Genomic DNA, 27,863 nt, shown 5'->3' with positions numbered 1-27,863 from the left:
AATTATGGATATTTAAAAGCTCTATTACATGTCTTGTATTTTAGAGATTTTTAAAAACAATCCAATACAGATTGTGTGTTAAGATCAATTGACAGAGACAGAAGCTACAGAAAATAATCTAAAATTGGAACCTGCAATTCCTCAATGGGATTTATGTTTGACACAAAATTAGGGATCACAAAAAAAAGTTAAGATAGCTCCTTCTGTTATTCAAGCAGACCTTATGCATAACTACTCAGAAGTAAAACCTACTGAGCCCAGTGGGACTCATACCCAATAAGTGTGCACAGCAATACTACACATGTATTTGGGAGAAACTTCCAACCACACCAGTGAAGCTTGTTTCTATGTGAATGTGATGAGGAATACAATGAGGAGCAAGTCCCATTTACAAGCATATTTTTAATATCCTCAGCTTGTAAATGGATAAGCAATATATTCCTCATAACATTAACACAGAAAAAATGTTATCCTTATACTTTACAGCAGATATTTTACATATCCTAGGCAGCCTAATTTGAATAAGAGATACAGTTTTGATGTATGGTGTGAATGTAATTAATTGTAGGGGAAAGCTGCTATTTTTCTCTAGTGAACAATAAATCACAGGCAACCACAAAAGGAGTCTCTTGAATATGGAGTAGTTACTGAGACATGAGCCAAGCTGAGATAAAGCTACTTTGAAGAACCATTTGATTCTAGATTCAGCCCTTAGCAATGAAACATCTCTCCAACTCAGCACAGTTTTGATAGCAGCAGAAGTTGCATGTTTCCCAAATAACTAGAAGACAGTCAAACTGTTCTCAGCAGCTGAGAAACAAAATCATGCAAATCACAGAATAGCATTCTCACACTGAATCATGATGGCTGAAATGCGTAAAACCCATAACTATGTTCGCAGTTGGCAATAGAGTATGACATTCAGGCAAAGCTTAAGTATAAATTCAGCAGCAGCAGCAGCTGAGAAATATTCTAATTTGGCTGGAACAAATAGCTCCAGGTATCCTAAGTGTTCTATTCCTGAGTCACTAGGAAAGCTCCTGCTATGAGAAGATTCTCATAGATTCTCTCATTTTAATATAATGGATGACAGTCCCTGAAACCCAAACTCACTTGGGAGCATGGGATGGAGAGTATTCCTAACCATTCCTCCACCATTTTCCTGTTCAAAATCACATCAAACCATCTAAATGTATGATTGGAGTGCTGTGTTTGCCTTGGTGAGTCATAAACTGTGCAGGCCTGTTCTAGATTCTAAGTCTGTAGGAAGGTCTCTGTTGCTTTCTATTTTGCTTTATACTGCCCTAATAAAGGAAAAACAGTAGATTGAAAATCATTTTTTCAATAACCTATTTCAAAGGTATTAAACTTTAAATGAGAAAAAAAAAGCATAAATCAGGTAAACAGCAAAGGTGAGAATGGTAGATTAAGATTTTTTTTATGCAATATGTAATCAGTAATCTCTGAATCAGTCATAAAAGGACTGAACATGATAAACATGTAAGAATATAAACTACTACTGTAAATAATTGTTTGACTTGCAAGCCTACAGAATTAACAAGAGAAACAGCACAATTCTTTGAGATGAGCTCACTTTGCTTTTAAAAACCTATTTTATTGAAGTTAGATTATTGCTCCTACAATACATTTGGCCACTGCCGAATTACATCAGTAAAAAAAAAAAAAAAGTGGGTGAATTCACAAATAATGCTAAAGTATGCCATGCAGTATCTGCATAGCGTATCTTACCTTGGGGCCAGGGTTCAAAGAAGTGCAGTTTCCCTGCATGAGTGGTTTCCACCCATCTCCAGCTTTCCTCCTAATGGTCATTGGAATCCACAAGCCCCCACACTTACCATACAGACTGCTCCTGCCTGCCTCCTTCTCATTGGCCCACATTCTCCTCTTGGCTGCTGCCTTTGTTTTTTCTATTGCTCAGCCAATCAACTGCTTACCCACTAGAGTATCACTGCTGCTGTAGGGTGGCATGAGAGTAGCACTCCCCATTGCTACCTTGCTCTGTACCAGTGTACAAACACATCCACCTCTGCTGCTCCTTTGCTGCACATGTGCCCATACTCCTCCAAGCACAGGACTTGTACTCACCGCCATGGGTTACATCCCCTCTGCAGACAGCCAGATGGAGGGCCTCTGCACAGGCACCTATGCCAGGGATGGAGGCAGCATGTCCCGACAGGAAAACTTTTCCAAGAGCGCACATGTGGACATCTGCCTGGGAAAGTTTACCGGCTAGCTCTTGGGAATGTGTCTCTCCTGCAACTGTGTTTGTGTGTGAGAGTTGGAGGGGATAGGGGACAGCAAGGCTTGTTGACACTCCCAAGGAGTGTCAGGGACAAGGTAAGTGTGAAGCGGAGGATGCCACCTAAGCAACTTCCCAGGGCATGTCAACCCCAAGGTTACTGCTGCTGGAGGTAGCACAACATGAAACACCACTGCTGCCAAGATTCAAAAGCTACAGGTGGGTATTTGAGAGCAACACATGAAAAAGGGAAACAAAGGAGGGCAGAACAACTAATCAGAGCATTGCTGGTTGCAAGTCAGCAGTTGCTAGGTAGACCTAGATAAGATGAGTGCAGACATGAGCAGCTACAGGAGCCACAGCCACTCTGCACGAAACTCTATGGCTGAAATGGAGAAACCACGTGGAATCATAGTTTCTGGGTTCAGATGTGGAAACAAGGCATGGTAAAACAGAAACCATACAACAAGCTGTTTCTCAATGTGGTTCCACCAAGACCAGACATACCATGCCTCACCATGCTTGCTGGGTTCAGCAGTAATGACAAGCCATGCCCCTCTGCAGTTTCCACTGTTGCTTGTTATGTGTGAAGCCACCAAGTATATTATTCAGAGAAAGTTTGAACTTTTAATTCCCACTGATTTCTGTGGATGAAGTTTAGAATGCAATCTTATGCACACTTGCATGGAAGCAGGCCCCCCTGAATATAGCTTCCATTGAAGCTTCATCCAGGAAAGACATACTTTGGGTAGAAAATTCTGCTGATCTGAATGTAGGTATTTGAGTATTACTGAATGGTGTTGCATTCCCCTTTAAGAACCAAGTTCATGAATTAGGTGCCTTTCTGAACTAGTAGCTGACTAAGAAACGTTGGGTGGCAAGCAGCAGTTACCAAGGTCAGCTGCAACCCTATCTAGGGAATGTGGACCACACCAGTTATACCAGCTATATCCAGACTACACTAGAGTAAAATGTATGAACTCTCTTTGAAGATGACTCAGCCAAATCAGCTGCTAAAGAAAAACTTCTTCAGTTGTTGTTGGGGCTAGATAGTTAGCTGGTATTTCACCAACTACCATGGTTGTCCGTGTTTCTAGATCTAATTCAAAGGGCTGCCTTTCATCTATAAAGCCCCACATGATTGGAGTGCAAGATACTGAAGGACTGCCTACACCCGTATGTACCTGCCCATGCTTTAAGTTAATCTTTGTAGGCTCCACTTCCTGGTCTACCACTAAGATCAGTAAGGCTGGTGGACACTAGAAACAGTCTTCTTAGAAGTAAGCCTACTCTATAAAATCCCTCTATGAATGGCTCTGTGAGTGGCTGCTAAATACTCATTGGTTCTCCCTGACATTTAATTAAAAACCTTTAGCCATGCTCCTGATTGATATTTTAAAAATGTATTTTATTGAAAGTGGTTTTATTAAAATATATATTTACCATTTTATCAACATATTTCTAATGTTTTAAAGAGTAGGCTGCTTTGGGGAGACCATGGTTTTGAAAGTCTGCTAAGAAATTGATTAAATAAATACCATGCAAAGTAGAGTAAATTTTATTGTTGAGCTTGGAATCAATGGAACAGGCAAGTCAATGCATGCACTTTGCATGTACCTCAGTGGAGGTTCCCCTCAAGCATATGTTATATTATTCAGAATCACTGAATAATAGAGTTGGAGGGGCATCAAGTCCTGCCAAATATACAATTAATTCGGGATGGGTTGTGGTTGCAATTAATTCTCAACTGAAACCCTAGTCAAGTACTCCACTGTATATCCACTACTTTAAATATTAAAATCTTTTCAAAATAAAGAAGCCTCCTAATTTAATAAAAAAAATCTAAATGATATCTATGGTAGTATATATGCCCCCAAACTGGCACTGCTTCAGAGTCAATCTGTATTTATAAAAAGGGACATCTGCTTACAAATATGAACTTAGTGTGCAACAACAAAAATTGCCCTTTCAGGAGTCATCTTGAATACCCTCTTGGACCTTGATCAGTCCCATGATATATTCTCCATTATATAAGTGGAAAACATCATGACACGAGGGGGGACCCCAAAAAACCAGAAACTATCTTCTGGAGGGTGGGCCCCTTGTGGTACAGGCTTCCCCACTAGGTGAATGTTCTGGGAACCCATCTACATCAGTGTACCCAGCTGGATTGTTATGGGAGGCTGCATTTGACTTCTGTGAGGGGGTTTTTTTGAGACTCTTTTTATATGTTTGCCTCAAAGGGAATCATTTGCCAATGTGGAAGAAGGGAAACAAAAAACGGCAGAAGCACTAAGGCATCAAAATCAACGTGTTCAAAACCAGTTTTGAGCACTGGAAAAATGTCTCAGTAGGTGCATTGCATCAAATGGAGAGTAGGTTGAAGGTGACTGAAGTTTGAACATGTAAAAACAAAAGCATGAATTTTTATGAATAAATTCCTGGAGGGGATTGGTCCCCCTTCGTATATGTTCCATGATAGATTCTTGTACTCTATATGGCAACTCAGGTTTTTTTTTTAAATTTGGGTCAGTAAACTTGAAAAAGTTTACACTAGAAAAAACTGCTGTGCAGATGTACCCAGCCCCATTGAGTTCAGTGGGAAATACTCCCAGATAAATGAATAAAAGATTGCACTCTGACCTGATTTTTACCTTATTTGGTTTCTGAACACCTGGAAAAGCTAACACAATGTTTGCCAACACAATTAATCATCAGTCCCTGTCTGGGTTGATTTTAGGTGTCTGTTGTTTTGTTCTATGAATGAGCAAAATGGTATTTCTACAAAGAATCTCAAATAGTTGAAAAATACTTAGCTCCTGTAAACAAACGTTAACTTTACTGATGTTGGTATTCAGTTCCATGACTGAAGCGTTGGCAGATTTGTGAGCTTTCATTTCCTGTTAATGGAAAAAAGTCTAGTTACACAGCAACCTCAAAATGTGTTCTAGTGCTTTGCACAATAACCTAATTTAAAGATCCTGTTAGGCAACTTTTTCGTAGATGTGCGTTTTGAAATCAAGATACAACTTGTATTCATAATAATAGCAATGAACCCACAGACAGATTTAGACATGTATCCTATTTGCTTAGTAAGCCTATGATTTCACTTAATTACCAGACCATTTATGGGGTTCACAAATTTCATTAGTCTGCAAGGACTAAAACACCATGTCTAATTTTTAAAGAAAGATTTCCATGGAGAGATGGCACAGGTATTCTTTTTGTATTTTTCAAACAGGGAGCTAGATGTCTTATATCAAATCAATAACTGATCAACTCAGTATTGGTGACACTCAAAAGCATCCAGTAGCTTTCTAGATCCAGTACAAGTTTTCTTAAGTTCAGCTGAGTGAGATCATATAACTGGAAACTGAACCTAAGACTCGCAGCATGCAAGGTTTTAGCCCTGCAATCTTCCTGACATGCTAGATTTTAACAAGATGTTTAAACTAGAGAGATACTTATATAACAGGGCATTTGTATTTGTACCTGTTGTTTACTTAACTTCACTTTAGAGTGCATAAAGGCTTTAAATACATTCTCAGAAGTATTTACAAGACTTTAGATAACAGCAGAGATGCCCTCAGGGACAGAGGAAGTCCTCCAACCCTCTTCCCACAGAAGAATACCTGGAGGCTGGACTGCACAGCCTGGCTAGAGAGAAATTTTCTATCCCTGCTGTAACATCTGAGTATGAGTTGAAAAGCCCCTGACTGAGATTCACTTTAGCTATAAGCTAATTAGAATGATCTTGAGAACCTGCTGTGAATCCTAACTCCAACCTCCCCCTATATAGTGATGTTAGTGATTCCTCAAATGGGTCCTGAGAAGTGGGTGGACTATAATTCCCATCATTCCTAACCATTGGTCACGCTGAATGGGGGAGTTAGAACCCAACAACTGGGGAATCAATGTTTAGAAACACTGATGTAGTGAATTTAACTGATCTGTTTTAGATGATGGCTCTGAGAATCAAGTTAAATTGCATGAAGTGCACTGAACCCTTGAACAAGGTAACTGGGAAGGAGTATTACAATGTGCCATGTCCACATAAACACTGCATATAACTGATGTGCAGAAAAAAACTCAGGAAGGCACTGCCTGATCAAGTTTCTGAGAGGTTTTCATGCTGCCATAAATACTTAGGTCAGATTTTAATAAGGCACAACATGAAAGAAACAGAGAAAAACAATGTGTAAACCTGCAGTCCTCTACATACTTGCCAGGGAGTAGGTCATGCTAAACTCAATAGGGCTTACTTTTTCTCGGCAGGCATGCATAGAATTGCATTGTAAATATATCTCCATGCCAGATTTCACAGCTTTAAATGTTATTAAAAGTCTTGCAACAAGCTACAATTTGATACCATTTGGCACAGTTTACTTAAAGCTCTTCCCTTGAAGGCTTTTTCCTGTGGCAGTCACAGATTGAAGTCCTGTCATCAGGCTGAGGTACAAATTCCATTCCATCCCGTATTTCAGGTTTACTGGCTTGGCGTTCAGCGTATTTCTGAAATGTGTAAATTGGAAGGAACTGAAACAACAGCATACTATTCAAAATAAAAACAATTTTCTCTTTCTGTCAACCCTCTATTATTTATTATGTACACTGTAGAAACTTCACTTACTAGGTTTTATTTGTAATATGCACTGCACGTTTAGGCTGCAAGCTCAAGACACACATCCTAGGCAATCAGCAGCATTGAGCCCAAAGGAGCCTCAGAGTAAACTTGCTTAGGAATTACTGCTATTGGATTAAAAGGTTCCCAGAGCTTCCTGGACATGTTTTTAAGGTGTAGTTTTTAGTGCTAACTGCTACAAGGTGACATGAGAGATATATACACAAATTCTCTCTCTCTCTATATATATATACAAGGAATGTGTCACTGTGGCTCAAATATATGAAACAAAATTAATAGGTTAGGTCTGTTCTCTGTACTCTAATATCCAATAATTTTTGTGTCAAGTCTGAAGTCAAACCTGTTGACAAGAATATTCAGTTAAAATGACAGGATGTACGCAGAGCTGTATATACTCTGCAGTTAACAAAGATGAACTGCTATACTATGATTACATGGCAAAGTGGGGGATGGTTTCAGGTTACTTTTGTTCTAACTATCTATACATAATGAACCCAAGATCAAGGGGAGGTGTTAAATTACTTTATATGGGATTTTATTTTTTCACAAGGGAATATTCAGATATGCACTTCTCCCAGTTGCAAATTTAAGTTGTACCATCCAGAAAAAGTTCTTCCTTCTTCTGAATAAATGATGCTTCTGTTGACTGGGAGTTTGGCACAAGCCCTTGTACCTAATGCAAAAGTGCTATTGAGTCAATGCAATGTATTGTCTACAATGACTAGCAGCATCTCTCCATCATTTCAGATAGGTGTTTTTTCCAGTGCTATCTGAAGATGCTGGGGATTGAACCCAGAACCTTCAGCAAACAAAACATGTCCTTCATCAATGGGCTATGGATGTTCTATCACCAAAGTTTGTCATGAGGCAGGTGAGAATTCTGCCACTGAACAACCAAAATGTTGCGATTCATCTCGTTGGTATGTCTTTTGGAGTAAATATAACTAGCAGATACACAGTGATTCTGCTAGTGATAGCTGAAATCTGGTCCTTATGTATGGGAAGGAGGCTCCCCACAAGGAACAAAGTTCTGCTACACGAAAATGGGTTTTCGTGGCAATACAAGAATGATCCACACCGCATTATGTTTTCTTCTTTACATAAAAAACAATTGTTTAGGAAAATTTGAAATGCCTGTGTAGGCTAATACATGTGTCAGTGTGGTGTGCAAATATATTGGGAAGCATGATTGGCTATGGCTTTCTAGTGGTAGCATTATGTATGGGTGCTGCTTATAATAAACAGCACCTTGCAGAGGCACCCCCTTTGACTTTTCCACAAATGGTTGTGTTACAACCTAGAATTGAAAGGGATTTCATAGGCATTGATATCACCTCACATACACAAGAGGCTCAAACTATGAAGGTACAAAATGTGTTTATTGTAGCACAAAAGGAAACCAAAGCAAAACCGGTACATGTGGGTAGAGAAGTAGCCACTCCCCTGAAACTGTATCTGGGAAAAGTACCTTTGGTAGCAATTAAAGTGGTGAGTTTCCTTGGGGAAGTACCTATGAGCTTTGCCTATCTGGATCCTGCGATGTTTGCTCATTCTTCCTAGCAAAACTGTTCCAGCTCTGTCAGGTCAGAGGGGGTCTGCAAATTTCAAAACTTGCCACTATCAGATTCAGGTCTGGGCTTTGACTTTGCCATCCTAAGACATTCAGACTCTTGTTTTCAAACCGCTTCAGTATTGTTTTGGATGTGTATTTAGGGTCACTGTCCTGGACAGTATATGCAGTGCCAGTGTCACTATCCATCCCAGTCCCAAGTCTCTTGCAGAATGAAACTGATTTTCTTCTAGAATAGCCCTGTATTTGGCTTTGCCCTGATCAGTTTCCCAGCTTCTGTGGTGTGGAAAGCTACAAATATTGCCACCATGCTACTTCACTGTGGAACAGTGTTCTCAAATAAATGAGCACTGCTAGCTTTGTATTAATCATAGTGTTTTGCCATAAGTCCAACAATGTTGGTCTTATCAGACCAAAGATGCTTTATTCACATTTGATGTGGGTCTAAACTTCCTTTTTGCAAATTTCAAAAAGAAGTCTGAGATGAGTTTCATTCAGCAATGGCTTTAGGATCTGTACTATTCCATAAAGCCCAACTTTGAGTAACATCTGAGTGATAGCTTGTATAGATTCCCCTACATTGTTAATGATTGAAATGCCTTTCTTAAGGCTTAGTTACTGGCAGTCAGAACTTTAAAATGAATTTACTGATATTTTCCAAACAATCAATGTTTATTTTGCACTCATAAAATGTGTTGGCATTTGTCTTCAGTCTCACTCATTACTAGAATCTTTTCCGCAAGAGTTTCTCTGACATGAAATTCAGTTTTTTTGGCTGAAAAACTTCTGCACATTTCACGTACATATCAATTAAGTATTATTACTTCTACACAGAATTACTTATATCAGCTATGAAAACTACATCACCTCAAGCAAATTAAGCCTTTCTGATGACCCCACTATGACCAGAAAGCCCTTGTTTTTATATGGACAATCACCCCTTTATAAAAAAGCAGGTTGCTTACCTGTAACTGATGTTCTTCGAGTGGCCATCTGTGCATTCACATATATGGGTGCTGTGCCTGCGTAGTGCCTAAGGCCAGAAGATTGAAAGCTAACGGTTTTTGGCAGGAAACTCCACTCCCCTCAGTAGTATATATAGAGTGGAGTGTCCGCCATTTTCCTCAGTCTTTAAAGACCGATCGTTCGCCCCCTTGTGGGAGAGAAATATATCACAGTAAGTGTCAGAGGTACCGTGAATATTAAGATATGGTACCGATGAAGAAATCCACTCACCAAGAACAAGCGGGGCCTGTGGGTGGGTTGTGTGAATGCACAGATGGCCACTCGAAGAACATCATTTACAGGTAAGCAACCTGCTTTTCTTCGTAGTGGCCTCTGTGCATCACACATATGGGTGACTAGCAAGCTTACCAGAATCGGAAGAGGGAGGTGTTCATCTAACAGAGTACAAGTTGTATGGATGGATGACAGAAGACCTTTCCTGGTCTGGGAAACTATCAACCAATCATCCAGGTAAGGATATACCGGGACACCTCGGAGCCGGAGATGCACGCATACCGGTGCCATACATTTTGTAAAAACCCATGGAGCCGTAGCTAGTCCGAATGGGAGAACGTTGAACTCAAATATTTCTGGGCCAACAGTGAAGCGGAGAAGACGCCTATGACATGGGTGAATTGAGATGTGGAAATAGGCATCTTTCAAGTCCAGGGAGGCGAACCAATCCTCTCTCCTCCGCAATAAAATGAAGGGTGGTCATCCTAAATTTCTTAGGCTTAATAAATTTATTATTGCCTCGTAAGTCCAGGATTGGTCGGAGACCACCGTCCCTTTTAGGGACCATAAAATATCTTGAATAGACTCCGTGAAGTCCCTCAGAATGGGAGACTTGGCGAATCACTCCTTTACAAGGCAGTTGGTGAACTTCGTCTTGTAACACGGGTGAGCACGGTGTAAATCGAATCAGGCTCGACGGAGGAACGATGTCAAATTCTATTCTGTATCCGAGCTGGATGATGGATAAAACCCACCGATCGAATGTGATGGACTCCCAAACGGGGAGCGGGCTTTGCAGCCAGTCTCCAAATGAGAGGGGGAAAGATGGGAGGTGGAGAGAAGGAAAGGTTCGCCCGACCCGTCAGTGTTGACGTTTGTCACCATCAAAGCGATGACAGCCTTGCTGGAAGCGCTGCTGCGGTAGTTGCCTACGTCACTGCTGGCGCTGCTGGTACTGTTGTCTAGGCTGGTAGTGCTAGCGATAGGAAGGTCTGGACCAGGACCACTTACGGCGCTGTTGAGGCTGCATCTCCATGCAGTGAGCCGTCATTCTTGATTCATTTTAATTTGTGGTCCGTTCTGGAGTTGAAAAGTCCTGATCTGTCAAACGGCATCTCCTCTATACGTCTTTTCAACTCCTCCAGAAAGTTGCAGTTTCTCAACCACGCATGCCTCCGGAGGGAGACGGCACCGACCAGAGTCCTGGAGTTGGTGTCGACGTGATGCCATGCCGTCGAAAGTTGCTGGATTGCAACTTGCATGGCCTCTTTGATAAAGACCTTGGCCAGGTCCCCCTGGTGGTCCAGCAGGGAGGAGGCAATGTTATCAAGCCATTAATTCGAAATGCGTAAACTGAGTCCAGCAGCTGCGTAGACCTGGCGCACAAGCAGATCGATTTTCCTGCCCTCTTTGTCGCGTGGGGCCATATGGGCTCTCAACACCCTGCCCTGTGATGACTCCACCACGACTGAGTTTGGCTTGGGGTGATGCAGGAGGAAGGGAATGTCCTGCTCCCAAACTCGGGACATGGCTTCGTATCGTCTGGATGTTGCTTGAGGTGGGCCAGCAGGTCCCATGGCTGAAGCATCGCCTGGCGTAGGGTCGTGATCAGCGGAACACAATGGCTGTTGACCGTTCGCCCCTGACTACGTCATAGAACCTGTCAGTGCTGGGATCTGGCTGTTGTGCCTCGATCTCCAGCGACCGAACAAGCCTAGACATTAGTTCCGCAAACGACATATGGGACTCTTCCAGTGATCCCGGGCCTTGGGAGGTAACGACCACATCTGGGGAAATGGAATCAGCCTCAGACTCATTTGAGTCTATGTCATATCATGCTTGGACGCTCGATGAAGATTCGTCCGACGATCTAGGTTGCCTCTGTTCTCCCCGTCCCAATGCCGAAGGTGCGTCCCTCAGAACCAACGGCAAGGGACGGTCCCGTGGAGCCTGATAACCAAACGAATGGTACTCGTTCCAACCCGAGTGGCTAGGGTAACGGGGTTGGTCCCAATCGTCAGAGTGTCTCTCAGCTGAATGATGTCAGTATGCAGGAGAAGACATAGCGGTCTCGCATCCAGCCTGGTCGGTGGCATCAGGGTGGGCGATCAGACTCTTGGTGGAGAATCTCGTATTTCCCCATCCGAGATAGAGTCGTGCACTGGAGCCTCAAGATGCTGAGGAGACTCGCTTTCAGCCCGGGTGACCCTTTGAGGAGACCACGGAGGGGTAAACTGCATAGCCACTTGTAATATTGGACCTGATGGGGTCGGTACCGCAGCAGCAGAAGGGGCCGAGGGCACCGACGAACCCGAGTCACAGGACTTAGCATGTTCAGGCTTTTTAGCCTTACGGGCTGGTTTATCCGCTCCGTCCTTTTTCACCTTTTTATGGCTTGAGGACTTCTCCGAGCCGCTGTGCTTTCTCTTCTCCCTTTGTTTCTTCGGGGGAGAAGGAAGCTATTGGGCCTCTCACACGGAAGCACCTTCCTCCGATGGGGGCGTAGCTGAAGTGGAAGCAGAGCGTTGTAAGGGCGCGGCTGAGGCCGAGGCCGGGTGCTTAACAGAGGCAGCTAAGGCGAGCCCAGACTTCACAACCAGTTGATCTGTTTGCATATGGGCCTGGTCCCACAATAGCTTCCGCAGGTGATTTTCTCTGTTCTTCCTAGCCTGCTTTGTGAAGGCCAAACAGTGGCCACATTTGTCTGTCCTGTGACCCTCGCCTAGACAGAGGAGGCACAGATCGTGCGGATCTGCAGGGGACATCTTGGAGCTGCACTCCGTATATTTGTGAAAGGCCGCTCGCTGCGCCATCGCGAAAGAGAAAAAGAGAGGATAGTGCAGAGGGAATAGATAATATTTTGGTGGGTTTTTTTAGAAAGAACAAGAGGAAATAGAATGGAAACAGGAATCGTAACAAGAATCGTAACAGGGGTAGAAAACTTGGAATATAAGAGAAACAATCAACAAGAAACTAGAGCAAGCGAGTAGTCAAAGAGAGAGCGAAGCAGCACGAGGAACAGAGAACGGCGGTCGTAAAAGACTGGAGAAAATGGCGGACACTCTGCTCTATATATACTACTAAGGGGGAGGGGGGAGCGGAGTTTCCCGCCAAAAACTGTTAACTTTCAATCTTCCGGCCTTAGGCACTGCGCAGGCGCCGCACCCATATGTGTGATGCACAGAGGCCACGACAAAGAACTTACAAAGTTACAAATTTCATGAGAAAAATATTATGACAACTGACAGATCAGTTTGTAATTCAATCACAGTGGATCAGTTACAGCATGAAACAATGGCCCAGTTAGTTGTAACGACACGTTCTGTCTTTATGCATTGTGAACAATCTGCAATAAAGCTTCATGGCAACCCGCTCCCTACCCCTTTTGTGCCAATTCGGAGGTGGACAAAAACATCTAGTTCTGATTTTAAACCAACCATGGTTCCTGTAACATCCAACTCAGGGCTGTAGCTAGTTTAAACTATGATCTGTTTAAACAAATCACTAAGACCAAGCCAGGATCAAACTGTAGTTTCAGATCTTGGTTTATTCTGAAACTCTGGTTTAAACAAACCATAGTATCCCATGTTTGAATATCACTGGAAACTAAGGCTAATTAAAAATTGTAAACAGTTGCTTCCCATATCTTTATCGGGTATGCTCATGTGCTCAAGGCTGCTTATCCTATACTTTTTACATCGGAAGCATAAAATTACAGCACTCAAACTCCACAGAGAAGAGACACATAAAGAGCCATACATAATTAGAAACAGTAAGAGCTGGACTAACCTGAAATACTTTGAAATAATAGCAGTAAAACCGATGAGGCTGTAATAATTCTCTTGCAGTTCTTTGCCCTTCCTTAGCAATTTTTCTCACTTCTTCATCGTTTTCCTGAAATGAACAAAGAAGCAAAGTATAGTAAGGAGTCAAATCTTTCTATGCCTTTTTAATCTGATTGTGCTCCATGAGAGGGGTTCCTTGGATTTTTGGAATGGGCATAAATCCTGTGCTACCACAGCTACTGTACAATGAAACTATGTTTTTAAGTATTACATACTGCAAGATACTGCAAGGTTAATTCCATTTTTAAAAAAATCATTCTTCCACTTTCAAGGCTTCAATGATATTAGTCATTCCACAGCACTCAGATGCAATTTTGCACAATTAAGGAGTGGAATTTTTTAATTTCAGGAAAGCTTAGCCTATTGTCCAAACCATACTTGAGTGCACTGACAGGTTTGACATCTCTCACACGTATTTGATTACTTAGATCATAAAGCTTTAATTGTCTACTTCCATACATATAATCATTACTATTTATGTGCTGTAAAGCTTATGAAAAGACCATCCTTGCTAATATAAGGAAATATGATTTAGCAGATACAGGACACAATTAAGAATATATTTGTTCTTAGTCATTCCAAGACTATATTTTAAAGTTCCCAGTGACTGAGTTTGGATGACATGCCACAGCTTGTCATGGGCCATGGTGCTTGCCAGTGCCAGACTCCATTTGCAATCCCCAGCTGGGGTTTCTTGTGTTGTGTACACTTTGTGAGAGTGGCTTATAACCCTCACATAACCCTGAAACAGATTATGCCAAATTTGCATCTCATGAATTCTCCTGCATGAAGGGTAATGGCAGCCACACATACAAGAAACCTATGTCAATTATTTGGATTTGAACTTGTAGTATTTTGAAGTCTTGATTTATTAATTGGGTTAAAAACTGTACTGTTGAAGGTTTTGAAACTTTCCACTTTAGCTGTATGGTATTACAGAGCAGTAATATATCTAAATAGGATTTTCATAGTATGTACTACGTAGCAACATAATTTGCCATTTAAAAATTCAGGTCTGTATGGTCCTAAATCATGAGTGTGAAATAAATTATGCAAAATTAATCTTGTATACAAAAACACAGCTTGCAGTGTTGTGCACTGTTCCACACATTTAATTCCTTAAAAGTCAACAAGACATAAGAGCACTTAACTGTCTACAAGGTAATAGCATCCATTTGCACAACTTCGGGCAAAGAATTAGTTGGACATTTCTTAGTGTGGACTTGAAGGCCCTGTTTTAAGATTGCCTGGTTCTGAATGTAGATACATTGCTAAATCAATGCCTAGCTAAGCTACATAGTCTAAAATCATGCTGTATGTGCATAAATGTACCAATGTGTTCTCCTTGAGAATAGTTCCCCATGTACTGCTCCTCTCCTATGTTCTGTTTTCTGCACTGGGACATGTATCAAAACAGTAGTTGCTGCTAAAAACTGAACAGTCAAAAATTACTACTTGATCATTCACTTATAGAAGTGCTTTAAACTAGTGAGCTATCAAAAAAGCATTCAAACGGGCTGATAAAGCATTCAGTGAGTTAGCAGACAACAGAAGAACAGGGGAAATGGCTGGTAAAAATGGGAGGGAAAAGTGAGGCATTAGGGAAAAGGGATTGCCACAAAGATAATTTGGGATTGTGTGAACTCTTTTAAAAGGAAATATACAATTTCCTTTTAAAAGAGGCTTATATTGTAAACCGTCCAGAGATAACAGTGACGGGCGGCCTACTAATGTTCCAAATAAATAAATAAGCATCAACAAATAAGTAAAGCTATTTCCAGACCTATTTTTTGTACAACTTAAGGTTCTCCTTATTTTGGGTGCTTTCTATTGCCACACACTACTGACACTAGGACACATGTGCATTTACAGAGTGTTTTGTGGACTACAAAATGAGAGTTGTGCAAAAATGTTCTTGCAGCCACTTTTGCACTGAAAGCCTCAGAGAGGCTAAAATATTGATTGCTAAAATCTTAAAGACTGGAATGTCAGGACAAAATTCAACATGACATACAATGTATCTTTGCCTTATAGGTGCAAGTTTAAAAAATGCAGACTGCATGGGGAGGGGAAGCAAATTACTGGGATCACAACAGGTTTGGAAGATGGATTTAACCCTTTTCTTCCCTGCTTTGGTCTGGAGGAAAATTCCTCTTCTAAAGCTGCTTCTTTGCACTGACCAAGAAGTGACCATTGGCGCCAATCTGAGATTTTCTCCCAATGTGAAAAACATCTTCACAGTATAACCTTACACGTGCATGCTCAGAAGTAACTTTAAGTTCTGTGGGAATTAGTTCCAGCTAAATAGCTACAGTATTGTTGTCAGAGGAGGACGTTTTCCCCAGAAATGTATCAGGGAGGAAAAGCTTAAAATCCTGCTTACAGTTAACAGCCATGGCTGATGCAACATGCATTTAAAAAGAACTGCAGGTTTAAGGTAAAGGGGCAGTTATAATTTCAAGTCTAGTTTGACAATGACAATCTAGAAAGGACTCAAAAGAATGTGTGTAAGCATGTGTACATGTTTTTAGAGACTGGAATGTGATACATGGAGCACGCCACAAAACTGTAACAGAAGTCAGTCCTGGTCCCCACATCACTGTGGACAGCATGTTGCATATGAGCATTGGAGTCTCAGGCCAAAGAAGTGCCACAGATTATTTGGGTCAAGTATTTCTCTTTCCTCTTTCTCTGATAAATGCTCAGATAAATTATCTGATGAGTATAAAGAGACAAGAGTTGTACGGAACTTTCAATCACAGAATTTCTGTGGAATGAATGATAAAAACATGGCTATTTATAGAGTATACACCATCATGGCTTCCAGTTACAGCTTTTCTGCTGTGATCTGTTATGCTCAAAATACAGGGACAAGGTTTTCAAACCTATTACAACCAAACTATGGCCCACCTATCCTACCACATGCCAGAAAGTTGAGGAGAGATGAACTCTGATCCTGCTGCAAAACAGGAATGTTCCCCACCACAGTCTTAACTTTTTTCTTGTTGGTCCCCTTAACTCTGATTTTACTTGTGAACGGGAAAGATAGAACACTGATCCTCCACATTCTACATTCATGGAAGAGGTGGGATGAGATACCTGTATTCCAATTTTCCTCACAATTGACTACAACCAATAAAAATATGATGAGAGGAAAATGGTCTTACAGTTTATATTCCTGCTTTCTATTCATGGCAAGGATGATTACCTTGGACCATTTAATTTTTTTGAGCAAGTCCTCTAAGTTTCTTTTAACTGGAACATAGTGGCTCCATGGTGCCAGCTCCGTATAGAAGTGCTCATAGTATTGAGAGTCCTGCTTCAGCACAAGACTGTCACCCAGTAAGAGGTATGGGAACCTGTAGGCTGCAACAGTGCCATCAACATTCACTTGGTATTTGTACTGTGGAAAGAGAAAGGAGGAGGTCAACCACATAAACGAAATGTGTTGCTTGGTCACAATATACTTTTACATATATGTCATAATGACAAACATTATTGGTTTTGAGTCCCCTTTAAGTCCATGGATGGAACCCAAATACAGCCTAGGAAATGCTTGCAGACACTATGCAAGCTCTTCTTCAAACTGCAGCAATCAGGGCCATGTAACTGACCATACTGCAAATCCCAGGAATCTGTGGGACAGGCTGCTTCTTGGAAATGAAGCTATTAGATGAGAACAAGGACTTGGGAGAACTCCAGGAAAGCTCTAGGGGTGAATGGGTTGGACCATTTGGGGCACAGTGTGGCTCAGTGGTGAAGTGCTTTTCACATGAAAGGTCCCAAGTCCAACCCCTGGCAGCTCTAGTTAAAAGGATCAGGTGGAGACCAATTGAAGAAGTCTCTGGCAAAAACCTTAGACAGCTGCTACTTTGTTAACACTGCATGTTTTTGAGATGTTCAGCCACATAGTCTGCATTTTGCTGGCTTTGCTCTAGCAAGCACCATATCTAATATTTCTTTCCTTCTGGGAAAGATTTGCAAGCAGGAAGTTCATGGCAGCCGGGAACAAGAGGTTCATAATGTCAGTAAGTCAGGCTCTGTGCTTTGCCCAGAAGGTAACTGAACTCTGTGTCTTCTGCTATAAGTTAAGTAAAAGAGTTGCCCAGCTGCACTATGCGAAGCTCAAGCAGTCCAACGACATGTAAGTGCCCTCCTGGCTGCCAAGTTGCCATCTCAGCCAGGTGATTCACAAACTTCTCTTTAAACTGGTCACTTTCAAGCACTTATTTTGCAACCCTCGTGGCACCCTTTGTTTTACATACCTTTTACCTGTTTCTCTGAAGTATGGCTTTCGTAATGGTAGCCTGATTTAGCTCAAATTGCCAAAGATTCCTTTTTGTTCCACAGAGCTGTGGTGTCAATCCCTTTCTTCTTCCATCTTTCATGGTTTGAAGCCTGTAACAACCATTGTGTTCAGACTCCCCCCCCCCTCCATGCTTTCTCGCTCTTGATGACCACACATATGGTTATTTTGATGTATTTCAACCAGGGGGAAAAACTATGGGCCAAAGATTCCCATGTGCACACAACAAAATAGGCAAGTTTGTGAGATATATGCAAATACACAGCAGAATGCAAAAATGTGTAAGATGCATATGTTGCACACTAAGCTATAAATTACAAGTGATTTCCAGGCAGGTCTTTTTGTAACAATGAAGCAGATTAAAGAAGAAACATAAAAAGCAAGGACATTTATATCTCTGGTGTTAAGAAGCACTAAGACAGGTGGCATACCTTAAAAAAATCAAAAAACCCCATCAATGGAGCCTTTCCCAGTTCTTTCTCCTTTTCTCTGAAGAAGAAGTAATTTGTTATTCCAGCATCCAACAATTCTGGGTTTTCCTTAGAGAGCTGCACCAATTGAAGACGTTCTTCCCGACTGTCTCGACCTCTGAAAAATCCTTGCTCAGTTTTGTTCTCCCACACAGGTCCTACAATTAACATATTTTAGAATGGGGTAAGGGGAGAGACTGACAGAAGTTTTGAGGTCTTAATGCTTTAGCTTTAAAGTACTCATTAATATACAGTTTATATTTATTAAGTACCAGAAAGGCTTTCACAGTAAAACTGAAATCTGAAATAGAATTATAAGGCCAAGGATAGCAGGTGGGAATTGTGACTGCAAGTTAGGTGTACACAGACAGGTAAGAAACAGGAGCTACTCCCCATGTTGTCAAAAGTACAATCTTTTGATGACTACGTTTAAGGAAGGAAACAAATATTATGCATCTGGACTAGAAGGGTACAAGTGACATATCCAAATACCTTCTTGGAACCTTTTTAAGCTTCAGAATGAACCAGACCTTTTTGTGGGAAGGAGAATAAATCAGAAGCTGTATGCTGGTTTTAAATGTACAATCCTGTAAAACAGTACTTTGAACAACTAAAGCAAAGCAGTTTACAACATATGGGAAAGAGGCAAAACTGAAGAAATCTGTGCCCATTGTAGGGGCAAGATCGTGCATCATTTGAAGAACAAAGACACAAAGAAAATGGGCTGAATCCTATTTCCATATACATTTATATACAGCCCTAGTATTTCTGATCAGGTGCATGGGTCAGCATTCCCGACTTGATGACCTCTAGAAGTTTTGGACTTCAACTCCCATCAGTCCCAACTAGCATGATTTTTCAAGAATGCTGGGGGGTTGTAGTTCAGACCATCTAAAAGACATCTAGTTAGGGAAGACTGTCATGGATAGGGGCTGGACCAATGCTCCCTATAAATCCAAGGGAAAAATTTGGAATGCAGGTAATACCAGACAGGAAAGAGCTACACACTTGCCTGAACATGTCATGTTGTATTTGACTAAAAATTAAACTGCTGGTAGGGATTCAGGATCCAGGCCTCATTTCAAAAGGAAGGAAAGAAAATCTCAAATTGGTAAAGGAAAGCACAAGCTATTACGTGAAGAGTAAACAACTCACACATGCCCATTGTGCTCATAATACCCACTGAGAGCAACAAAAATTCCTTCACTCATTATTAAGTCTTTGTACTCTACCAAACATTCATGACAGGGAGAGGACATTCCTGAAGTTACAGCAGCCTCATTCCTATAGAACCAAGTTGCCATTAGTGGGTTGTTGTACAATATGTGCATTGTCCATTTCAATTTAGACAGAAAGCAGTGGACAGGATACTGGAGTTGGCCAAATTTGGTCAGAGCAATCTGGTCAAGTATGTCCATTGGTGAGCAGTGGGTAGGGGAGATCCCTGCATGAGGGGACTGGCAGAAAAGAGGAAGGTGTGTCCATGACAGAGGGAGGTTGTTTCTGCATGGGGTTGTGTAGAGGGAGGACTGCTTTATAGAGGAAGAAAAACAAAGAAAAATGAGAGAGAGAAAAACAAGAGAGGGAGAAAAACAGAGAGCTCAAGCCCCACCCATCAGCCACACCCACTGCAAGCATGTGGCCCTCAACTTGCCAATGGGCAAATGCTGCCCACTTCCCCACTCCTGGACTACCCGTGGTTTAAAATCCTTGTTTAGCTATGAACATTTCCCTGTTCAGGGATCACTGTCACTCTGCTTAACCTACGCTGCAGGTCTGTTGTGAGCATAAAATAGTATACCAATCTCTTTTTGGAGAACAGCATAGATCTGCTTGTACCTGTGTTTCCCTGAATTGACAGGAGGTCGTTTGTGACCCCACGCAACGTTTCAAAGGTTGAGTGAGTGACCTCATAGGTTGGAAGCACGATGTCTGCTGTATCCAGAGAGCCACACCATGAAATGATAGGTAGAGGTCCGGGGGTGTCATTTGCCTTCCGATGCTCAACTGGCCAGTCCCCAACATTCAGATAAAACTCTATATCGGGGAGACGAACCTAAAACAAAACAACAAACCTTTACAGGCCATCTTTCAAAGTGATCTGACATTTTGGTTCAGCTTTCAACTTGGCCACTACCAGTGTTGTGTGTCACCACTCCGCTCCTGATGTGGCAAGGCCATTATCTTTTGGTTGCACTGATGTTCCACTTCTTCCTCCAAGGAGGCATATGAGATCATCCTCCTCTTCCTCCTAATTTTATACTCACAGAAACAACAACTGTGAAGTAAGATGGGCTGAGAGTGAGTAACTGGTCCAAAGTCACCCAGTGAGCCCCATGGCTGAGGGGGCACTACAACATGGAGCTCCCAAATCCCTAGTCCAACATTCTAACCATTATGACACACCTGCTCTCACACACATTTGTGTTGTGTTGTTCGAACCCAGTCATGCTATTTTACCATGATTAAGGCTGGTCTTTAGAAACCACAATAAGAAAAAATGGTTTGTTCTATGATTTCTGCACACTACCATAGCTTGTCCTGTGACTGAACCCAGAATTATAGTTTCCACAGTTGGAGCATGTCGCTAGCACAGATTCCTCTGGAAAGAGTGGCATCTGCAGGGGCCACTCCAACCATCCAGTCTCTATGTGTGGACCAATGAGGAAGAGGCAGGTGATAGGGAGAGGGTGATGCATCTTGGGATTGAATTTCAGGCACAGTGGCTGATGGGATAACAGGAAAGCTATTTTTCTTGCGGAGCATGAAAGCTGATGGCATACGATGTGTTAATTTCTTTATGAACACACAAGTGGTATATTTACAACAGTACCAATGGTGGAAGGACTGGGAAGGGGAACTATGATTATGTAGAAACCATTTGTCAAGTAGATTATGGTAAAAAACCATGAATCATGATAATTATGCTGCGTTGCTTGTCGTGTTATGTGAATGCAGCTGCTGAGAAAATTAGAGGGTGTGAAGAGCCTTGTGATCTAGTTTAAAAGTATCTTGTGTTTAATATAAAGATACTGGTTTCTAATCAAAGGATGTTGCCAGTGCAAACAAATGCACTGGGTCAGTGGGTCTATGCTGGGTGGGTTCTTTGCATTTGTAAACAGGTATACTAGGACAGCTGTGCATAAGTGAGTAGCTCTAAGAATATACCTTCCTTGCCAAGGATAGCAACATTTCATCTGAAAACATTTTGAAGTCCGTGTACTTCCCCAAGGACCGACGATAAATGTGATTATTCAGGATGGTGTAATGAACAATGGCTCCCATCTTCTGGCCAAACCTTGATGGAACCTCATGAAACATCCGCTGAAGGTTGATGCTGGGAAATGCAATGAAGTCTTCTGTAATCTGAGTTTCCTCTGATGGGCATGAAAATGTTTTCTCCCAAAGCTGAGCATCTTCTTCTGGACATTCACAATATTCATGATACACTGGACCTGAAAAGGACAGATATGATCATTGGGATAGAGTCTCAATGTACAATCTGTTTAAATGGGGGCTCTTTCCATAAGCTCGTGCAGCCTTTGATTTTGAGGCACTGATTAATCATGTGATAGTTCAAGGGCATAATCCTATGGCCTCCTGGATTCTTTGGAATCCTAGTCCCCATCCTGCCCCTTACAGTCAACTCTGAAAGAACTGCGTCAGCAAATTCCCCCCCCCCCCCACCCCCGGCCTCAGAGGGGAAGAATGGGCATGCCGGAGGCAAAAAGGATGAGGCTGCAGACATCTGCTGATTCTGCATCATGTCCCAACCTCTATCCTTCCATGTCTAGATGGCCATCTAGAGAAAATGCTCAGTGCAAATTCAGAAGGTTACATGAACCTGCCCTGTTGGCAATAAGCTTGTACCCCAAGTCACACAGAGTGGATAAAAGCCCTTGCAGTGCTGATCCTAAGTATTCAAAATTAGGTACCCACAACTTAATGATTGTATGAACTTAAAGTTGTGTGTTTAGCGGGATAGGGACACTAGCTATTTGACCTATTATTTATGTCACCTGTTACAAAATATTCCATGAAGTCAAGCATGTTCTTGAGTAAAGATCCACTGTTACAATAAACACAGTCTGCTCTTTATACTTTACAGATCAGCCTTACCCAACATGGTAGCCCCTAGAGGTGCTACACTGTAACTCCCACCATCCCAGTCACCATACTATAGGCCATTCTGACTGGGAATTATGGGAGGGCGGCCCCATACAGTAGAAGAGGTTGATTTAGTTGACTGGATTAGAGAAGGTTGGTTTAAGATGTGTTAATTTCTTTATGAACACACACACAATATTCTAACACAAGCAGTGTATTTACAAGAGGTTTCATCTGCAACTATCAACTGAGCAATGCCCAGTGGGACCAGGCCCCCCAAAATTAAGATAAACAGTTAAACACTACTTTACCCTTCAAGATATAGGGAGATTGAGCTACATGGGCATCACCATAAAGAATCTCCACCTTTATCCCTCCCATGACACTGCCGTACATCCGGTATCGCATGAGAAAAGAGCCATCATTCCTGTCCAAAAGCTTAGGAACTTGAACCTGGATGATTTCTTTTGGGGAGATGGCCTTGATTGTCACTTTAAATTGTGTACTTCCTGAAAAACAGAAGAAAACAGAAATAACGACACAGTATATATGACTTGGCTTAATTATTCACTAATATGTTTGCTTTTCAAACTGGAGACTTCCTATGGCCATCATGACTAAAAGCCTTTGATAAACTATCCTCAATGAAACTGTCTAAGCTCATTTTAATGATACCTAAACCAATAGCCATTCTGAGACAGCAAATTTTATGAATTTATTATGCACACTTTCATTTGACTCTGCTGCCAATCAATTTCCTCAAATTCTAGGATTACGAGTCAATAAAAGAAAACATTTCATAAGCATAGGATGGATGTAATATAGGTATACAATAACTGTAGCTATTGCAGGAAGTTCTCAAGCCTGTTAGAATATTCTGTAACACTTTGTTGGTTAATACACGGTGTAGAAATGTTTAAAACAAGGGAGAGCCAAAACTGTTCTTACAGTTTCAATCACGTCATATTATTTATAATAGCTTTATAATTTATAATAGCTTTAAAAAGAAATCCTGTCAAAGCTCATTAAAAAAAACAATGCTTTTAAATGGTTCCACATGTCTTCAATTAACAGTCAGCCATCTATAAAGTGTTGACTGCCTTTTGTTAAAGGATGCCAATGGAAGAGTTTAAAGAGCCCAGGTCAGCTTTATGCATGTCTGTCGGTGCTAGGCACAGTCTAATTTGCCAAGCCCTGTTACAGTGTTAGTAAAAGAAAGACAGGTCAAAATGTTGATGAGCCAGGCAAGTCTCTTTACTTCCTTCCTACCACGGACTGGAAAAAAGCCACATTTTCAACATTTTGACTCTACTGTAATTTGGTATATTAAAACATGTATGACTTGGACACTCCGATCAAGAAAGTATGAAGACCCAGGGTCCATCTAGGCCAGAATTCAGGCCAACCAAACACCTGTGGGAAGCCCAAAAGCAGGTCATTGAGTACAGTTGCAATCACCTTTCCATATTCTCCAGCAACCAGTATTCAGAGGCATATTGTCTCAGATAGCAGGGGGAACATCTAGCCATGAGGACAAGTAGCCTCATACTGCCTTTATCCTCCAGGAATAAGTTTAATCCACTTTTAAAGTAATCCAAATTGGTTGCCATTGTCACATGTTGCAATACACGTGCCATTTCCAACATCTGCAACAGTATATATACCAAGTTGGAACCCCTGAAAATTAGCTACCTTCTGCTTTCCCTAATTAAGAGTGTAATCACAGTTACATGCACTCTTTGACTCCATGTAAAAGCAGACAAAACACAGAATGGCACATTAGCTGCTGATCACACCAAACTGTACTGGCAAAATCATTCTTAAACAAAAAATCAAAATATGAGGCTGAAAAGAAGCCACCTCTGGACATATTATGCTATAATCTCACCCTCAACAAAACAAGGAAATCTGAAGAGGAGATATGAACATTTGCATGTTGACAGAAGAACACACAGAAGCTGGATATAAGCTTGCCGAAGTGCCATAAATGTAGCTGCAGGTCAAGTTTTGCAATGCCAGTGCAAATAAGGATCAGGAAGTAATTTAGAATTAATGGGGTGCCCTTATGGACCAAAGCAACAGAAATTAGAGGGCTTAACAGCAAAAACTTTGGAAGTAAAAATGGTCAAATAATTAATAGTGAAAAAAGGAAAACATATCTAACTACAGATCTATCGGTTAAGCACAGAAGAATTATGATGAAACTCACCATCACCAAACACAGGTCAGAACATATTCCACTAAAATCCTTTTTCAAGAAGTACTCCTTGGAACAGCTTGCAAGAACTATGAAGATTGCTACTGTAAAACAGTTGGATAGCTATGGTGTATCTATTCAATTTTATTTATTTACTTTTCGATTTATATCCTGCCTTTTTCCTACAAAGGGCTCAAGGCAGCTTACATCTCCTCCTCTATCTTATCTCCACAACAACCCTGTGAGGTAGGTTGGGCTGAGAGTCTGTGCCTGGCCCAAAGTCACCCAGTTGGCTCCATGGCTGAGCGGGGACTAGAACCCAGATCGTCTGAGTCCCAGTCCCATGCTCTTAACCACTACGCCATACTGGCTCTCATCATCTTATTCATCTTATCAAATCAGCCAAGCTCATAATGTGATGTTGCTGGCAATGGCACAGGTAGGGATGCTCTTACAAAAGTGCAAGAATTGACCCTACAGTCTGCATACAGATGTCAGTGAGTGCAATTATTTTATTCACACTGGCTTCCTGAACCATAGTGATACTTTAGAACCTAAAGACCTATTAACCACTTGTCCACAGGAACACATAAGCAAGGCATAAATTTAACAGCACCTGACCACCACCACTCATGTTCCCCAACAACTGCTGTACAAGTATACTGCTCCTGAACCTGGAGGTAGCATACTGCCATCAGAACAAGTAGATGCTGAGATACTGATCCTCTGAATCTGTCCACTCCCCTTTTGGAGCCATCTGAATTAGTGGCCATCACTGTATCTCACCGAGTTGAATTCCACAGTTTAACTCTGCGCTGATCCAATGCCCTGTGTCCTAGCGCTGCTTATGTAGTGACCTCAGGCCTGGAGCTTGAGGGCTCAATTCCCTTAGCTGCAGCAGAGTGTACTGGTGTGTTGTATAGATGTGGTGCCCTGTTGTGGATACAAGTTCTCTGGTTACTGCTTGTTGCATTGTTGAGACTTGCAAACTGGCTGCGGGGTTGCTTTGGGTCCATGCACCAGCCACAAACAACCCTGCCAGTCAAAACTTGTTCCACAGGTGCAGCATGGAACGCCAGTACAGGTAGCTATCTTGATCCTGGCACCATGTAAAGGTTATAAAGTAGTGTTACCATTCCTACATTTCCCCCCTAATACACCCCTTTTCACTCCCTTGAGCAAGCATGCAGTTCCAGTCCTGTGAGGCTGACATGGTATATGGTGGGAAACAACACTGGGCCCAGTTAAGGGTGCAAAGGTGTAAGCTTGTCTAACTTGTAGATTTCTTGGGGCAATGGACTGCCCTCCTTACCACTCACATGATTTAAGTATAGTTTTCTGCAGATTGCTGCTTGGGTGGCCTGGCAAGCAAGACTGATGCTTGTGACTGCTGGAGAGTCAGACCCAGTTTGCTCCTCTCCCTTTGATGACACATCATGGTGCCTCAGGAACGAGGCAAGCTATTAGTTCCTTGTCATTTCCAGTTTTCATCTTGAACTTCAATCTAAAAGGATGTGAAAGATGTTGCTCCCATTTTGCTTTTGGCCAAGCACTTCTTCCCTTCCACTCATTTTCTTCCTTTCAAATCTTTCCTCATGTCCTTACCTGCAACTGCTTATCTGTCACCCATCAACCTTTTCAGGTGACTGGTGACCCTGAAAACATCTTTACCAGTTCTGAACATTGTGGCCTGGTTTCCATGATCACCACAGTCCACCATGACTTTGCCAGCCCACTTGTGGAAACAAAGGTTGCCTATTTAACCCCAAGCATGGCTATCTACCAAGCTAGACTGGATCTAGCTGAGCGCAACTGCCATTGTGGTCTTTTCTGTTTCAGGCATCTACTTCGTGTCGTTGTTTTTTAAGTGTTGCTCTTTTCCTTTGCGGTCCCCCCCCCCCCCCGTTTTAAGAGATGTGTTCAAGAACTGATCTGCCCATCCCACCAGCAGCCCCGAAGCCCTAACCATCCACTCTGTCGGCTGCGTGCGTGTCGGGCAGGCCTGGGACCGGACTAGGCGAGGCCAGCCGTCTCCGGGAGCACCCTGCAAAACCGACCGGGCGTTGCCGGGCTTAACCGAGGTGGCTTCCAAGGGCTCGAAGCGCACTTTGCAGGGAGCTCCCAAGGCGGGACGCAGAGGAAGGGCCGCGCCCATGCCGGGCACGGGCGCGCGGGCGGTACCTGGGGGCGGGGAGCGCGTGAGGTTGCGTCCGTCGCTGCTGACCGCCTGGATGTAGAAGTACCTGACGGGCAAGGTTTGCTCGCCTCGCAGGCCGGGCCCCCACACCAGGCTGAGTTCCGCGCTGACGGTGGCCGCCGACGGAGGCTCCGCGGCGGCTTCCGAAAGGCTCTGCGCAGGGGCCAAGAAGGCGGCGGCTCCCAGCAGCAGGAGCAACATTTGCATTCTTGGCTGCAGCGACAAAAAAGCCTCCCCCGCCGAGTGCATGCGACATTAAAGCAGAGGGCGAAAGGGGGTGAGGGCGTCTTGCCCATTCACCTCCGCAGAAGTTAATCCATTCCTGTAAACTTTTCCCCCTCCTTTTCGGGATGGGGGGCCGAGTTCGAGTGGCGGCGTTTGATTGGGAGAAGCGATGGTCAATCAGGCAGGACTGCCACATCCTTTTTCCTCTGCGAGCGCAGGCGGGAGTGCCGCGCCGAGCGCAGGCAAGGCGGAGGTGCGTACGGGGCGCGCTTGCTCAGCCCCGATCCTGCAGGCTTTTGAGGGCCTGTGGGAAGAGCTCCGCAGTGGGCCCATGCACACTTGCGAATCTAAGAAGCGAGGGTCCATCTCGTCCTGCCTTCTGTGCAGAGTGGCCAAGCAACTGTTCACTCTCTCATCCCCAGCAGTCAGTGCAGCCATTAGGCTATTTGGGATTTTGCCCTCCCACACGTCCCCCTGCCCCAAAATTATGGTTCGGATGCCTGCAAACCTTGGAGGTCTTTTGAACCTTCCAATGCCCATCTCTTATACATGGATGGTGACATTTCAGCTACATAAGAATCCATGTTAGGACAATCAGTATTAGAGTTCAAAGCAACTTTGAAGGCTTTTCTGAGCCAGAACTGCATAGCATTAACAAAATCGCTGGGTCATGTGTCTTCTTCAGTTGATATCCCTTGATTCAGTTATAGGAAATATCCTAGGATTTAATAGTAACCAACTATGGATGTTCATTTTTATTTGCCATCACTGTTGTGAACACATGAGGATGTCTGCCATTTCCATC

General features: G+C 42.6%; 1 protein-coding gene across 3 annotated transcripts; it reads right to left on the bottom strand.

The window, feature by feature from the left end:
- Window positions 1–432: 432 nt before the first annotated feature.
- On the bottom strand, window positions 433–27,126 carry POGLUT3 (protein O-glucosyltransferase 3). Of its 3 annotated transcripts, XM_044441440.1 has the most exons (9): window positions 26,818–27,126; window positions 22,751–22,948; window positions 21,501–21,787; window positions 20,172–20,388; window positions 18,294–18,490; window positions 16,765–16,959; window positions 13,501–13,605; window positions 6,660–6,772; window positions 433–5,160 (listed from the first exon to the last, which is right to left on the bottom strand). In XM_044441440.1, exons 1-9 carry the CDS (start codon window positions 27,080–27,082, stop codon window positions 5,154–5,156), a joined length of 1,584 nt encoding a protein of 527 aa, XP_044297375.1. In that variant the 5' UTR covers window positions 27,083–27,126; the 3' UTR covers window positions 433–5,153. The 3 variants fall into 3 exon arrangements, with proteins under 3 accessions (XP_044297375.1, XP_044297374.1, XP_044297376.1); XM_044441439.1 differs by having other exon boundaries at window positions 433–6,772; XM_044441441.1 differs by lacking the exon at window positions 26,818–27,126 and adding an exon at window positions 25,423–25,450 and having other exon boundaries at window positions 433–6,772.
- Between the last annotated feature and the right edge of the window lie 737 nt (window positions 27,127–27,863).

This window comes from Varanus komodoensis, unplaced genomic scaffold (genome assembly GCF_004798865.1).
Source record: "Varanus komodoensis strain SLA01 unplaced genomic scaffold, ASM479886v1 scaffold4, whole genome shotgun sequence".
Classification (NCBI taxonomy): domain Eukaryota; kingdom Metazoa; phylum Chordata; class Lepidosauria; order Squamata; family Varanidae; genus Varanus; species Varanus komodoensis.
This window is presented reverse-complemented; position numbering and strand designations above follow the sequence as displayed.

Bases quoted from the DNA above. Each gene is read 5' to 3' on its own strand.
- POGLUT3 (XM_044441439.1), bottom strand. From the start codon at position 27,082: ATGCACTCGGCGGGGGAGGCTTTTTTGTCGCTGCAGCCAAGAATGCAA. The intron at 22,949-26,817 runs GTACCGCCCGCG...TCTGTTTTTCAG, and splicing joins CACGCGCTCCCCGCCCCCAG to GAAGTACACAATTTAAAGTG. The intron at 21,788-22,750 runs GTAAAGTAGTGT...TGTCCTTTTCAG, and splicing joins ATCTCCCTATATCTTGAAGG to GTCCAGTGTATCATGAATAT.